Source organism: Mugil cephalus, chromosome 18 (genome assembly GCF_022458985.1).
Source record: "Mugil cephalus isolate CIBA_MC_2020 chromosome 18, CIBA_Mcephalus_1.1, whole genome shotgun sequence".
In the NCBI taxonomy this organism is placed as follows: Eukaryota; Metazoa; Chordata; class Actinopteri; order Mugiliformes; family Mugilidae; genus Mugil; species Mugil cephalus.
In genome coordinates this window covers 4136659-4152707 of record NC_061787.1, presented here as the reverse complement: position 1 = coordinate 4152707, position 16049 = coordinate 4136659, and the positions used below count along the sequence as shown (strand labels likewise).

Below are 16049 nucleotides of genomic sequence, written 5' to 3'. Positions count from 1 at the left end.
GGCTGATTCTCATGGTACTGAAGGTACCTGTGTTTTATATAAATCATAAAATCCCTGCTATTTCTTCTTCTTCTCTCTTTTTTTTTCTCTTTCTGCTCAAAACTGATCAAGAGAGTAGACAAAGGCGGACATAAAAAAAAAAAAAAAATCAATCAGAAGCACTGCGTGCCTGTATGTGTGAGCGTATAGGGAGACAGGTGCAGTGGTTTATTTTGAGTGATGGATAGATGTTGGAAAGGAGCAAAGGAAAGCGCTGATGGTGGTGGTGGGTCTTATGCTCTGTCATTAGTTGGGCATTAACCCCCCCCTCCCCTTTCAACCCCCCCTTTAGTAATGACAGGGCATAAGAAGCAGATGGGGGGAGGAGGGGGGATCTGGAAGAATATGGGGAGATTGAGAGGGTTAGACCACAGCACCTGCCCAAGGTCACCAGCTCACCCCAGGAGGTCCTAACTACTGCCATTTTTTTTGGCTGCCCAGTGCTCTGCCCGTCTGAGCAGGACGCAGCTGAAGATACATTGAGATGTAAAGAGACGGAGCGGCGGTGCGTGAAGTCGCACGTAAACCTCCCTCTTTCTTTTTATTTTTATTCTTACAAACTCCCCCCCCACACACACACATCACTAGCAGCAGCGCCCTCCCTTCTCTCTTCTTCTTTCCACGAGTACTTTTCTTGTCAGATTGTTGTGCAGAATTAGAGCAGCTAAATGGAAGCAACAATTTTCAGCAAAATTTCCTCATTACCAGAAACAGTTTTTAAAGCACCTCGAGGCAACAAAAAGTTTTTTTTTTTTTTTTTTTTTTTTTTCATCTCTTCCCGTCAATTTTCAAGAAACACCTTTATCGACTGAATAAATGCCGACATGAAAACATTTTATAAATAAATCACGGAGGGTAGAAAAGGCGGTCGGCTGTCGATGTGTGTTTTTTTTTTTTCGTTTTTTTTTTTTTCATGCGTGCCCTTCTGTGCTCTTGTGTTGGATGGATCTTATACGTGGACGCGTTGATGCATTTTAACAGAAAAACCAGGAAGTTAAAGTAGATTTCAAGATTTAAAGATCTGAGAAGAGATTTTGTGTTTTAAAACTTTACTTTCATTGCCTGTTACTATGGTTTTATTTTGCCCCTAGAGGTTCTGCAGAGGTACTGCACGGGGGACGCAAAATCTTTGGTTGATTAGACATTTTTATTTATTTTTTTTTTTAATTTCCCCCCCATTAATTTAAATTTCTTTCCCCACAATTGGTCGATAGCCTCCTAAGTCAGTCCCCAGATATAGAAATATTAGCAGAAGAGAAGCTAACAATGGCTGGTGTCCCTTCTACATTTAGCTACGTTTAAAGTTAAATCCTGGAACTGTCAATTGTTTAGCGATGTTTGGAAAAAATTTAGCTGTGTTATGTCGGCTATGTTTGTATTTTCAGGCAGTTGCATGACCACCCGCTACTATTGCACATGTTTGAAATAAAAAGAATGAATATTTGAACCTGTGCATTATTTAAAAAGATTAATATTTAATGCAAAGGGGGTCCTTACTTAGTCTCTTCATGTGTTTGTGGGTCCTGGCCTGAAAGACATTGACCCCCACATTAAGCAGCAGGTTATTTTCATGTGTATTCGCTTTGTGCAAGCAACAATCGAAAACCGAAAGATGTTCAATTTATAAATGAAAGCCGTGTATCCAAACTGAAGTTTGCAGCTTTCATTGACCCGTCTCCGTGTGTCTTGTCTCAGGGCTGGTTGGTGTGCGAGGACCAGGCCTGTCAGAACAGGACCAGACGTTTGCCCATCGCCTTCTCCCGACACGGACCCATCTGCTCCGCCTGCACCCGAGCGACGCTTCGACCCGAGGTAAAGCTCCCAGACTCTCGATCGTCGTAATGAGACGCAGACTGATGCTGCATCCACACACCGTCACACATTCCTGGCGTTCGCTTCCAGGTGATGGTGCTATGGAGCCGTGCTATACGTTTTCTGCTCATTAGTGTCACATATAGGCTCAGATGTACGGCCTCCGTGTGTTTTTTGGAAGAGCTGGACGGTAGTTCAGCCATAACAAGCATCGGCCTGTCCGGCGCCCGGTGTCCGTCTGATGAACACTTTGTTAGTTTGACCACTGGATTTAAAAGAAACACTCTCCCTTTCAATTTGAGCAAGACGGTTCAATCTACTTTTTGTCCTCTGTCCCATTCCTACTATTCCTCTCTCAGGCTCTTGCCTTAACTCTCTCATGTCAAATTTTTATTTTTTTATTTTATCTGCTCTGCTCCTATCTGTCTCAACCCCCGCCACCACCCGGCTGCTTTGCTGTGTCTGGCTCTGTGGCGACAGGTTGTAAACCAGAAGGCCAATTTCTGCTGTCACTGTAGCCACTTAGGCGGCCATCGCTGCGCCTGAGGGCCGTGGCACTTTAAACCGCAGGCTGAATAAAACATTTAACTCCCCGCGCTCACTCATGCACCCTTTCTGCACCCTAAAAACTGCAGCCTGTCTTCATTTTGCGTTCCCTTCTTTGACCCGACCGCGTTTGATTACATGGTTATGTATATCTGTGTAAGCAGTGGAGTTTACCCCGCGCCTCGCATAAAAACTATGAGATTCTCTACATCAAATTTAATCAAAGAAAGGAATCAGACTTGGTACATTATGTCCCTGCACAGGTTTTACAAGGAGTAAAACCTTCAAATTGCTTTGTAACGTGAATAGAAAGTATATTAGAAACTGAAGATTAATATTTCTGTGACTAAAATAAGACAAAACAGACGCCTTCTCTTATTTCTCAAATTTCTTAATAACTTTTTTGCATTGCAGCAAATGCATAATAAAGATGTATTTGATTAAACAATTTCGCCAAGTTAGGATTATTATGAACGTATGAGTAAAACTGACCTGCAGCTTTCAAAGGATTGTGACGTCGTGGTTACGACTCATGTTACAGCTTCAGTGAAGAAAAGCAGAAAAGATAAAAAACCCTTTGATTTCAACACTGTGACGATACAATGACAAATAAGCCGAGGACTTCGACATCAGAGTCTCCTTTAGTGTCATTTCTGCAGCACATACAGAGGATTTAAGCTGCATTTCTCCAAAAACCCACAGTTAAATACAAAAACAACAACAACAACAAAAAAAAACCATGTCGATAAATATAAAAACTAAGGCACAGATTAGATTGAATGGATTGAAGTGAGACCACAAAGTGGCTGGTGCAGCCTCCGCGTTTTCCAGGTGCAAAATAAGATTGAGATGAGATGGTGAAATGTCGGCGGAGGAATTTCGAGTCCCGCTGTCTTTGCTGTAAGATAATAATTTATAGGTGAAACAGAGGCAGGAACGATGGTGCAGAAATACAAGTTAGTTTATACAGAAATACAATAAGGTAAAATAAAACATATATATTTACACTGTATAGAAGTATAATTTATAATAAATGTGCCAAGCTTAAGTAGCTAACACAGTTAGATAAGTGATGGAGGTTAAATATCCATCAGTAACTACAGAGAGATCAGGATAAATGTGGATTAACAGATCAAATTAAGGACAATTGGACTCGACAATGATCCACACGAACTAGTGTGAATTTGGAAAAGTGGATTAGCCTCAGTTTCAGTTAGTTTTAGATCATTTCAGTTATGTTAAATGTAGCTAAATAAAAGATGCTAATGCTAAGAGCTTTATTGAGAAGTAACGTTTCTGTGCAGTGATCCATTTACTTATCTTTTCTTTGGCGGATATCTGTAAAAATATGTCTCTTGACTGCTTTTCAAATCTGTTGGTTCAGTCAGTCAACAACTCTTCCCCATTTTTTTTATTTAATTTTACAGTTCAGACGCTATTATAGCCACATGCTTGGTGCTAGCTCGGATCTTAGCATCGTAGCCTGGTGCAAAAATGTAACTGCGACCCAGATTTTGTGATTGACTTCTTCTCCGTCTTTTTTTTCTTTGACTTGATTGATCAAAGAAGATGAAACACATTGAGGAAAAGTTAACTGAGGAGTTTCGTAGATGCAAAATTAACCCAACTGTTAAAAACAAAACAGACACAGCGCCCACTAGTGTTTGGGTGGCGTTGTTACAGAGAGAGCCGGACAGCGTCCGTGTCCTGCAGTGTTATATAAAAGCTGTTCGGTTTGAGGTTCCTCGCTAAGTGTAGCTCATCACGTGTCCACGGCCTCAGTCCCATAGGTCAAATGTTCACATGCTGAATGTGCAAGCATGCAAATAAAAGAATATATTTTATTCCCCGCGTTTCAGACGCTCTTTCGCAACGTGTTTATTTCCATCGCTCATTACTGCGGGGCAATGAAAGTACAGTCAGCACTTGTTTCTGCATTAAAGGTGTTAAATTTAGCTTGTTGAGCACGTCGTCCCAAGACAGTGTTTGAAATCCATCGTATTGGCAGCCTGCGCCGAGAATTCAGGATGCCCTCTGGGGCGTCCTGATTTAGTGCTGGACCGGTGGAGAGGCGACACAAGTGCGTGATCTATCTACTCGTGTCATGTGGGAACAAGCCTGAGTGGAGGGTTGTGCGTTTATGTGACGTTAAAGCTGCTTTTTAACCTGTAGTGTAAAATCTTTTTCTGTCTTCTATCGTCCAGTTGCAGGTTTTATGAGTAGATTTTGAGCAAAAGTAGGAGACGAGTGATGGAGAAAGGAAAAAAAAAACTGAATTTAAGTGCGTAATTATTAGAATTTAATATCACAGCTTTGACCTAGCAATGCATACGGCATCTGTCCTGCTGAAGTGCCCTTAAGCAAGATATTTAAACCCTAATTATTGCTGCTGAACTCTCTATTAGACATGTTTTTTTTTTTTCTTTCTTCTCCCATGAATCATTCACGTTATGATTCACAGAGGGCTAACATTGACATTTCATTATTAGGCAAAACTGTTGTTTGAATCCAGCCAGTGGATGGAGATTAATAGCCCAGCAGCTTACATACTTAATTGCTGCTAATTATGCAAAGCACTCAAGAGGCCATTCACGGGTGCTGGAGCTGGTGGTAGATGGATCGAGGAAAGGCCGAGGAATCCACCAGTTTCCAATGCACTGTGTTTTTTTTAAGTTTTGTTTTTTTTTTGAAGCCTTCGTCCGACTCGTCTGCGTCCAGCTGGACTCTTCCCTCTGCATCGCTGGCTGCTCTCCCCCCGTTTTCTGTCCGTCTGCCAGTGTCATTATAGATTATGGAGCTAATATGAGCCGACGAGTTGTCGTCGTCGTCGTCGTCTTCTTCTTCTTCTCCTTCTTCTTTTGTGTACGTTCCTCTAAAAAGCTCTCGTCTCTGCCGGAGCTTCTGTGAAGGAGCATCTTGTTTGTGACTCTGCGTTCTCTGCTCGCTGTTGCATCATGGTACATTTTCCATCGCTGTGGGGGCCGCCTCTCCTCCACTGCTCCTTCCTCTATTCGTCTCTGCCTCCCTCCCTCCCTCCCTCCCTCCCTCCCTCTGGACACAGATTCAGAGCGTGATCTGATCTCCATGTAATGGGAGAGTAATAGGCACTCTGCCTTGATTGGTTGGTAATTTGGGGGAGTTATGCACAGGTGCAATTTGTAATATTTTCAGTAAATTAAATTTCTTTCTCTTCCTCTATCGCTCCCTCTTCATCCCTCCCTCCCTCTCTCCCTCCCTCCCTCCCTCCCTTCGCGGTGCTTAACTCAAATAGGCTATTTTTTCTCACCCTGCCTCGAATCTCTGTCCTGACTTTCCTTTTCTTTCCTCCCTTTATTCAGCGCTTTCTTCCACTGCTCCTTTCTTTTCGTTCTCTTTCCCTCCCCTCCTTAGCTCTTATACTCATTCTCTCTTCTCTTGGCTTGCTCTTTCTTTCCTCCTCCTCCTCACCCTCCCTTTCTGTGTCTCTCTTTTTCTCCCCTCGTTTTATTGATGTACGCTCAGGCGCCCATTAGAGCTCCCTTTTTCCCTCTAGTGGAAATTGCAGCATGTTAATTTTCACACAAATTACGGCAATAGCAGGTATCTCTATTTGATACATTATAGCGGGAGCAATCAGAGATAATTGAGTGCCTTTCAGAGGGAGACGGCTGCATTCACTGCCGGCTCAAAGCTGCCCCATTATCGCCTAATCGCTCTTTAAACACTGAATTTTGCCGAACAAAAATTCTTGTCATAATTTTGCTTAAGTGTATTTGGAAATCACAGTCCTTTGAGCGAGGATAATTGAAATCAAATCCCTTTCACTGGAGCTGACATTTCTACATTTCCCCCCAATTGAAATTAATTTCAAAAATTGAGCATGAATATCTTCAAATAGCAGGCAATTATGCCTTTCAATGGGGAGAAATTACCGGTGCTGAATCGTTGGAGGCTTGCAGGCGAGAGCACCAGTTAAATGCCTTTGTTTCCCGCCGTGTTTGCCTAGTAAAGATTTACATATATTGACTCATTATGGTGTCTTGTGAAGCTGATCGGCGTGACTACCACAACCGGCAATAACGCTCATCGCATCTAAAAAGCTCAAGAGTTTTAAAGCCTCGTGGCCTCACAGCTGAGGAGGAGGAGGAGGAGGGAGGTGGAGGGAAGGGGGGGAAATGTATGTTTGTTTCTCTCCGTCGCCCTCCCTTCCTCGATCCCTCTCTCCTCCTGCAGCTGCAGTTGTTGTGTGCGAGGGCTCGGATATTGTGGCGTTAGTATTTACAAGGCATGTTTGCAGCAAAACCCGAGTGCGGAGAGAAGGCCTCGTCTGCGCCGCCGCCGCCGAATGCTTTTCCTGCAACACTTTCCATCCGTGTGTGTGTTTGCCCCTGGTCGCATACATACATATACACACATAGAAATATTGTCAGACCGACTACCTTTTCATTAACTGCTTCACCGGTGAGCGACAGCGTTGTGCGGAGTTCTCCGGAGGTCGTGTGTGTGTGTGTCGCCCTAAAAGATACTGACGGGTGTTTTTTTTAAGACTGAGGAAGTCTTGAGTGCTCGTTTTTACCGCGCGAACCATTTCACACTGTTGCTCTGTGATTTGGATCAATTTGTATGATTTAGCCTCCGTCTTTTCTTCCCTCCTTTATTCTATACATCCCGACTCCATTTTCTCTAGTTTTTCCCTCTTCGTATACACACACTTCTTTTTATTTTTTTTTGCATAACTGTTGCAGTGCATACATGTTGCCGGGATGTGTGTGTGTGTGTGTGTGGTGGGTTGGAGATTGAAGGGGAGCAAAGGGGTACGAGGTGGGGGCTGTGTGTGTGTGTGTGTGTGTGTGTGTGTGTGTCTGGGGGGGGTGGGGGGGGGCAACACTCCCGGGAGAGAGGCAATTTCACAGCTGGTTTGCTCCTTAGGCAGTCAGGCTGAAAATGCTGCAGATTTGTGGAGCAAATTGAAATGGTGTCAGTGCGGGGAACAAAGCGGCGAGCTGAATGACGAGGAAGGTGTGCGCGCGAGGGAGGGGTTGAGGAGGCTCTAAATTCAATAACAACCCTGTAACATTTTGGCCACGCCTTTCTGACACCTGTCAGTCAGTCGGTGCGCGGCGCCCCCGGAACCGCCCACAAATCAGCGTTATATTGTCTGAGCGCCGAGCGTGCGCGCGTTAGCGTTTCGGATTTATTTTTTTTTTTTTTCGAGAGGAAGACGTGGCGGCGCGGTGTTTGTGCCGACCCGAGCCTGTTCAACCTTGGCAACCGTAACCGAGGCTCCATTATGGGATGTGCATGGTTTGGTTGTTGACTAGGCAGTGCATCAACGGTCAACAGCTGTGCGTGCCATGTGGGCAGTCATCGAAAGCCATTAAACACACACACACACACACTCTTTCACACATCACATAGTTTGCATTTAGCTGCATTAGATACTCTCGCCACTTGATTATGCCACAGCAGTAAAAACTGAAATTACAATTACGCACAACCGCCGATTGGCAGGTATAATGGCCGCACACAAACTCCCTCCACGCACACACACACGCACACACAGAGACACTGACACACAGGAATTGTCAGGGGATTCTTCCTGGTGGTAATAATAAAGCACTCGGCGCACACCTGATGGCAGTGTGGGGTCGGGGCTTAGCGTGCCCTCTGCGGCGTAGCAGGGAAATGACGAGCCAATAACTGCAATTAAACATGCAGTATAATGGCTAATCAAATTGACAGCCTCGGCTGTTCGCATGCCTCTCTCACAATGGCTTATCACAACAAACTATTATGAGGGAGGGTATTTCAGGCCTGATCCCCTCTTTTCTCTTTTCTCTCCCTCACTTCTTTCTGTATCCTTACCCTCGCTCTCTCTCTCTCTCTCATTTTTCTTTTTTTTTTTTGCTCTTCTCGTTTCCCTCCCACCTCTCCGTCTTGCTCATCCTCTCCGTCTCTTCCCCTCTTTCTCTTTCTCTCTGGCAGGCTGTCGTGTGGCTCCACTTAATTGCAGTGGAGATTAACAAAGCAAGCAAATTTGTTTTCTTGCTTCAGCGTGTCACGTAGAAGAAGGGAGTTGTTTTCAGGGAGGTATAGTCACTGGAGCAGGGTGCTACCCTCCTGGTTCAATCGGCTTGTTTCTCTAACTGGTAAACCCGGCGTGATGCTCCTGACTCGACTCTGGAGACTGAAATATAGCGGTGATTAATCACTTAGTAATGCAAACAGGATACAAAACTAAACACAAAAAAATCTCCGCCATCATAACTAGGACTGGGCGGTTCATACCGAATACTAATACGATATGAATTTTTAATATATATTTTGTATTTAATTACACATCTAAACACGTATGGTGCAACTGCATCACTGTGAGACGTGGTGAAGAATAAATGAAGCGGCAGAACGAGAAGACTCCAGGTCTGAGCGATGAAGCTCATGCAGACGTGCTGAAAAAAACTGCAGTTCATCTTGTGGCCACTTGAGGCTCCAAAATGCACCAAATCCCCCATAGACCTCCATGTTAAAAAGCCCAACTTTACAGCATCATTAAACATGTTTACAGCCTGGTTTTGGTTTCTATAGTTTATTTTACTATTCATGACAGGTATACATGTTCCCGCTTTGAGTGACAGGTGTTAGCCTGAGCTAACGGGTAGCGGAGCTGCTGCTTTAGCTTTAGCGCGCTAACATGACCCCCATGTCCATATTTGGAGTGTCTTGAGTGTGTGCGGAGTGAAGTTCATCCAACATGGCGACTCCAGGCTCCGCCCACTTTGGGCTTCATTTTCAAGGTTCAGAATCCGATGGGTGACGTCTTGATGGGTTTGTCCATAGTTTATACAGTCAATGGTTGTGCCAAAAAAAACAAATGAAGGTGCTGTCAGTGTTTTTTGTTTGTTTTTTGGTCAGAGAGGATTAAAATGTCCCCAATTTTAAGCTTTTTATGAATGAGAAAATAAATGTTGCGCGCAGACTATGGTTATTACGGTAGCCGGTCACACTGCTATTGACATTACAAACATAGCTGTTTAAATAGGAATAAATATGTCAAAATATTAATCTTGGTAACATTTATTTATTTATTTTATCTCCGAGCTGTAAACGTCCCCGGATTTCCACATCAGCAGCCAGTGCCAACACGGGGCCACGATAACCTGTTTTACTACTAGTGTGGGATTATTCTACAATATTGACTCATCACGACAGTAAAATAGTTCATCCTCAGTCAATCTGCTGCACTAATTCCTCTCTCAACCACTAGAAAATGTTGTGATTGCGTTTGTTTGCTCATCGTGTTGCTGTGTTCTCTCCGCAGTACTCGGAGAAGGCCTTGTACAACCAGCTCTGCTTCTACAGATTCATCTTTGACTGGGACTATGCAGTCGCTAAAGTACTACAGCCTGATGAAAAAAGTAAGACCACGCACACACATCACACACACACACACACGTTCCACTCTCTTCAAAAGCCTTTTTTACAAATTTCTTTTTGCTGTGTGTTGGATGTGAAACGAGGTTCTGCTTTTGCAAGTTTTATCATATTTTTTTCTTTTTCTTTTTCCCCTCCTTTCTCTGTTTTTGTTGCCGCTCTTCCACCACACACACACACGCCTTTAGAAGTGAAAATCAAGTTTTACCGAAGCTCTGTTGAACTTTGAATTTTAATGTCCTAACAATGCTTTCTCACAAATACACATACAACATAGCATTAGCAATCAATGCCTGAACATAAACCTTTTACCCGGGCTGCACTTAAAATATTCACCAGTGATGTGACACACACACACACACGAGTAGCAGAGCATGGGCATTGGTTATGTGGAAGGGGGGTGGTGGTGGTGGGGTGGCGTTTGGGGGGGGGTTAAGGACATTCAGCTCCTCGAGTCGACAGCCCTAATTTAGGAGACGGATTCAATCACACACACATACAGAATGCAAAACGCTCCAATCACTGGAAGAAAGAAGGAAAGAGCCCTCCATCGCTCTCCCTCTACCCCGACCCTCACTGTCCATCTCTGCTGCTTTCTCTCCCTCTCTTGGACAGGCACTCGTTTGGCTGTGTTGATTGAAAACAGGTTTTAGATTTGGGGAAATGATAGGGGGAGTAATGGGCGCGCTGACGAAAGGATAGCCCTTCTCCTATAATGGGACATGGAGCGTATATTTCCCCCCTTGGACTCAAATAGACGCTACTCCAGCGATCTGGGCGCACTCAGTAGGCGTCAGCCACAAGGCCTCTTTACCCATAGTTCTCCCTGATTGATGTCACTTGATTAGAAAGGGCCGCCGGGCCGAGTGATTTATTTATTTGATTAAATATTTATGTATGTATGTTATTTATGTATGTATGCCTGAATGCCGCGGGCTCGGACCTGAGCGGGGCAGCGAAAGGAGTGAGACAGCAGAGTTAAATATAACGTGTAATCAACAGATGACCACTCAGAAGATGGAGGGAGCTGAAATAGAGGGATTGGACCATTGTAGAGGAGGAGGAGGAGGAGGGGGGGAGGGGGCACTAACATGATTATAGCCTCCATTTTTGCTTTCTTTTATTTCTGTCTTTGCCCAGATGCAAGAAATCATCGCCAATCAATTCCTGACTCTCCTCCTTCCTTTATGTTCCTGCAGCGCTTTGCAGTGATTTTGATCTGCATGCGGCGCCGTTTCTAACGTAGTTTTTAGTCTGATTTTGTATCTCGCGGTACAGAGTCGTACGTAAGGGCTGCAAAAGGGAAACTTTCCACGGAAGCTTAAAGTCGGGGAATTTAAGGCCTGATGGAATTTATGGACATCAACGTGAATTAACTGGAGATTTGGGATAATTTAAAGGAACATATATGAGTCACATACCAACATAAATAGAAACATTTCATTCAGATTTATGTTTCGACTGGAGTGGAACTCTTATCTGCTGCATTTGTTGAGCTCTGGGGGATTTTTTTGTGGCATTCTTCACATGTCTTTGCACAATATTTGCACATAAACACAGACTGTTCAACTATCAACTTCAGCTGGTGTGAAATGCTTCCACAGGCGTTCGGGGCATTTTTCTGTTAGATAAGGTGGCAAACAAATGTAAACATGTAGTAAATATTAATCTGAACTAATGGAAAGGTCAAAACATTTAAAACCGATGCATGAAATCATGTGTGGTTTCATAAAACCATGTGACTGGAGGCAGAAGAAACAGCATCACATTTTGCTGTAGCTAGCATCATGATAAGCTAACTTCTTTAATGAAATGGTGCTAGCTAGCTTACATTTAGCATGTCTAGCTTACCAGTAAGCTAGCAATAGATTTTGCTAGTTAAACTTTAACACCATAGATCAAATATCATCTACCTCATATCATCTTCAAAACTTACTTCACTGTCTTGTGTTGTGGGTTCAGAAAAGTTGTTGAATTAGTTCAGAATTCTAGAAATCATTGTGCATGTGATGGAGGAATGCACAACAATGCATGTAGGGGGTGTGGCCTCAATAGCTATGCAGGAAGTAGTGTGCTATGTCCCAACAACACATATTATACTCAACTGTACTCACATCAGATCTGGGGGTTTTAGCCAAGTTTATGCTCCAATATATTTTTCTATCAACTGTCACATCCTGTTTCTACAGCATCAAATAACAAACTAAAACAAATCTTATCCCAAAAATTGACACTTGAACATGCATCAACATTACATTAACAGAATAAAATGACCGAAACATCATTGAAAAAGAAAATATTTGATGTGTATTTTAGTGTTTTGCTTTGTCCCATCCACTAACATGGAGGAGACCTTTACTGCAGCCTCCAGCCACCAGGAGGAGCTCTGCTTGCTTTAGCTACACTTTTAAGGAACATTTCTGTCCATATTTATACAGTCTATGGTTTAACCATCTTAACCACTAGTCCATGTCTATTGCCCCCGGATGGGAAAACATTCCTCTCCTCACTGAGCTGCCAGTCCATCACATCCTCACCTTTCCTTTTGGATGGTTTGATTTCATAAACACTACCCCCCCCCCTCGTCTTTACATTCTTTGTCCTCAAAAATGTGTTTCTGAGACGTGGTGTGCGACTTCAACCTGTCTGCAACACCCGGCGCTGCTCAGCAAACCAGTGTTGTTCAGCACCGCCCAGCACTCTGCAGAGTTAACAATCACAACAAGTCTCCTCTGACTCAACTGAGCCGCAGTGACGGGAACAAAAGTGTTCTTCATTACACCGGCGCTTCCTTTAAGTGATCGCTCATCAGCGCACGTGGTCTTCGACTGATATGATGTTATAATAATAACTTCGCGTCCTCATCGCGCCCGTAGTACAGTGGGAATTGCATGTTTTTATCCTGGCGGGTGGTCACGCTAATGGCAGACGTGTTTGTCGGGCGCGTATACGTCGCCATGTTGTTGATAATGGTTGGCGGCGCGGTGCAGCATCACTTAGCCTCGAAACGCTGACAAAACAATGATTCCACCAAATGATTAATATCCAACGCACACACCACTGCGCTCCTTGGAGTGAGGAATATACAACCATGCCCATACTCATGCTGCTGTAAAATATAGGTTTATGGTGTTATCCCTCAGGCCTGGGGCAGTAATAACCCATATTACTGCATTACACACCCAGGGTCCACACTACTCAGATTACAGGGAGGAGACCATACAATCCTATACACCCAACTCCACTCCCTGTCTCCATGGTGTCTCTATGGCAGTGTGTGCATATGTACCTATGCTGATTTATGAGCACTATTTGTTCACCTTCTCAATTTCTTTGTGTCCGTCTTGGAGTTATTGTCGTGAATGCAGTCGGCTTCAGCGGCTGCTAGAGTAGCTGATTGTCTTTGTTTTGGCCGGCTCGAGTTTTAAAGTGAATTTTTATGTGTGTGTGTGTGTGTGTGTGTTTTCCCCCTGCTATTGAATGTCATAAATATCTAATGAATATCATCGAGAGCACAAAATACTAGGTCTAAAGTAAACTATATTCTCTTATTGTCAACAAATCCCATCAAAAGCTAAAACTATCATCTTTTAAAGTCAAGTATCGTCTGGTGTTTCATCGCGTGCTAGGAAATACAATTTGATACAACCAATCAAAAACATTTAGTCGTAAACACAATCAACTCAGAGGAGCTCAGTTAAAAATACAGTGTTAACACTATGGCGTCTAATTTATTCTGCCGTGGTCTCATAACAAATTGGAAATGTTTTTGCACAACAATGTTGTGCAGTTCAATTCAGTTTAACCTGAAGCACGAAAAAAACTATTTTTCAGATTCAAAGAACTTTATTTATCAGGACAATTCATTTGCAGCTTTTCCATATGCATCTCATACACAGTCAATCAAATAAACAAAACGCTTAATAAGTGCATGGGCACATGCATTAATCGATATTTGTGTCGTTCACTGATAGAAATATAAGTCACTTAAAACCCAATGTTTGTGCTCTTGATTCGAAGACTGGAGATTTAAAATGATTTTAAGAGAGTTGATCAAAACCCAGAGGAAACAAATCCAGACGTAATGTGAACTAGCTAAACTTTATAAACTCTTGGCATCGCAACTTGTAGCAAACATTGTGTCACATCTTGTTTCTGTAGCGTCAGATAAAACGAAACGTAGCCCAAAAAAGGTGACACTTGTTTATGCATCGGCATGAAATTAACTACCTAAAATGAGTGAAACCATCCTTGAATATAAATGTTTTAGTGTCTGGCCCATGCCCCGCCCACTAACATGGAGGAGGTGGAGCTTATGACCATATATACTGCAGCCTCCAGCCACCAGGGGGAGCTCTAGTTGCGTCGGCTTCACTTTAGAGGAGCTGTACCCTCTACACATTTCCTGTTTATTTTATTTTTACTAAAAGTGAATATTTATCACTCGACTCCACACGTATCGTGAACTAGTTAAACTTTATAAACTCTTGGCATCGCACCTGGTAGCAGCCAATATGTCGCATCTTGTTTTTTTAGGGTCAGATAAAACGAAACGTAACCCCAAAAAAATTGGCAATTGTTTACGCATGGGTATGAGATTAACTACCTAAAATGACTGAAACATTCTGGAAAATAAATATTTGACGTGTATTTTAGTGTTTTGGTTCGTCCTGGGGAGGAGGAGGTGGAGCTTATGTCTGTATATACTGCAGCCTCCAGCCACCAGGGGGAGCTCTACTTGCTTTGGCTTCACTCTAGAGGCGCTCGTCCATCTTCCGTCCCTAGTTACAGCCTTCACTACATGGCTGTAGTTATTAGCTGTAGAGTTATAGTTTTTGATACATCGACAGGATTTATTGAAAAAGCATCTAATATTTTACCACATTTTCCTGTTTTGTTTTTTTGTTGTTTTTTTACTAAAAGTGAACATTTTTCAGGATATACTCCAGTGCGTCTACAGTTCTGATAATATCCAGGTGTTTACGTTGTGTCCAGCCACTGTGAAGCGTGAATATGCATGATTACATGTGTTGGGAACATATGTAATAAAGCACATTGAAGGAAAATAGCTTTACATAAGAGCTCCGAGTCGATGCCGAATGTAATTTGATCTGTGTGTGTGTGTGTGTGTGTGTGTGTGTGTGTGTGTGTGTGTGTGTGTGTGTGTGTGTGTGTGTGTGTGTGTGTGTGTGTGTTTTGCAGTGCTCTGGTATGTGTGTGATTTCCCTGTCTTATCTACATGTACATTGCATTTTTGTGCCTGATTGCTGCGACTGAGTAAAACATGGAGGTAATTTCATCCGCTGCAGGAGATCTCTAATAGATTATACACACACACAGACACACACATACCGAGACACGCACTCACACTACGAATATAAAAAATAAAAAAAAAAAAAGAAACACAAACCACGCTGTCCGTTTCTAAGCTGGGAACATCCCGTATCAATGACTTTCAAATCATTTCATGTCACTCTTCTTCTTCTCTTCTCCGTCTCCTCTGCTCTCCCTTTTTTTTTTTTATTATATCTCCCTCCTCCCGTTTCCTCTATCTGTTGCCTTTCTCTCTCCCCCCCCCTTGCCTCCCCCCTCCCTCTCTTTCCCTGTCTCAGTCTTGAGTGTGGGCTGTATGATTGCGTGTGTGAGCAATAATGTAATTTTGCCGCATTGATAAAATATAAATTGTCCTTGAGCTGCGCTTTTTCTAATGATCCATTTACCGACAGCTTCCCTGCCACCTCTCAGCGCTCTGCATTTGGTCCTCTTCTTACCCTCCCACTCCTCCTCCTCTTCCTCCTCCTCTCCTCCTTTCCCCTCTCTTCCATTTTCCTCCACCTCTCTCTTTCCTTCTCCCTCTCTCTCTCTCTCCATCTTCCACCCCCCCCCCTCCCTCCCCCCCTCCCTCCCTTTTCTCCGGTGATACAAAGCGGGGTGGCAAAATCCGCGGGTGCGATTGTCAAATCAATTATTCATTCTGTGCAATTACACTCACACAAAGAAGTTTCCCTGTGCTCCGAGTGGTGATTAAATTAACTGCTATTCCAGCTGCCCGTCGCCACCAGCCTAATAGAATATTCATGGAGGCGGCCGACGGAATGGCCGATCTCCATTAACTTCATCATGCTCACTTAATTACAGGCTTGTTATTGTATTTACACCTAGTTAGAGCGTGCAGAGCCCCGATCTACTCGTGCCCAGCGCCACCAGCGTGTGCGCGAGTGTGTGACAACACCTAGTTAGAG

The 16049-nt window shown here is 43.4% G+C and overlaps 1 protein-coding gene across 4 annotated transcripts in view; it reads left to right on the top strand.

Moving 5' to 3' along the window:
* pola1 (polymerase (DNA directed), alpha 1) overlaps positions 1-16049 on the top strand; it is a 68640-nt gene that overhangs the window by 49063 nt on the left and 3528 nt on the right. For all 4 annotated transcript variants that reach the window (XM_047568622.1, XM_047568621.1, XM_047568620.1 and 1 more), the window contains exons 34-35: positions 1735-1851; positions 9695-9791. In XM_047568622.1, coding sequence (XP_047424578.1) covers positions 1735-1851; positions 9695-9791 — 214 coding nt within the window. The remainder of the gene's footprint in view (positions 1-1734; positions 1852-9694; positions 9792-16049) is intronic.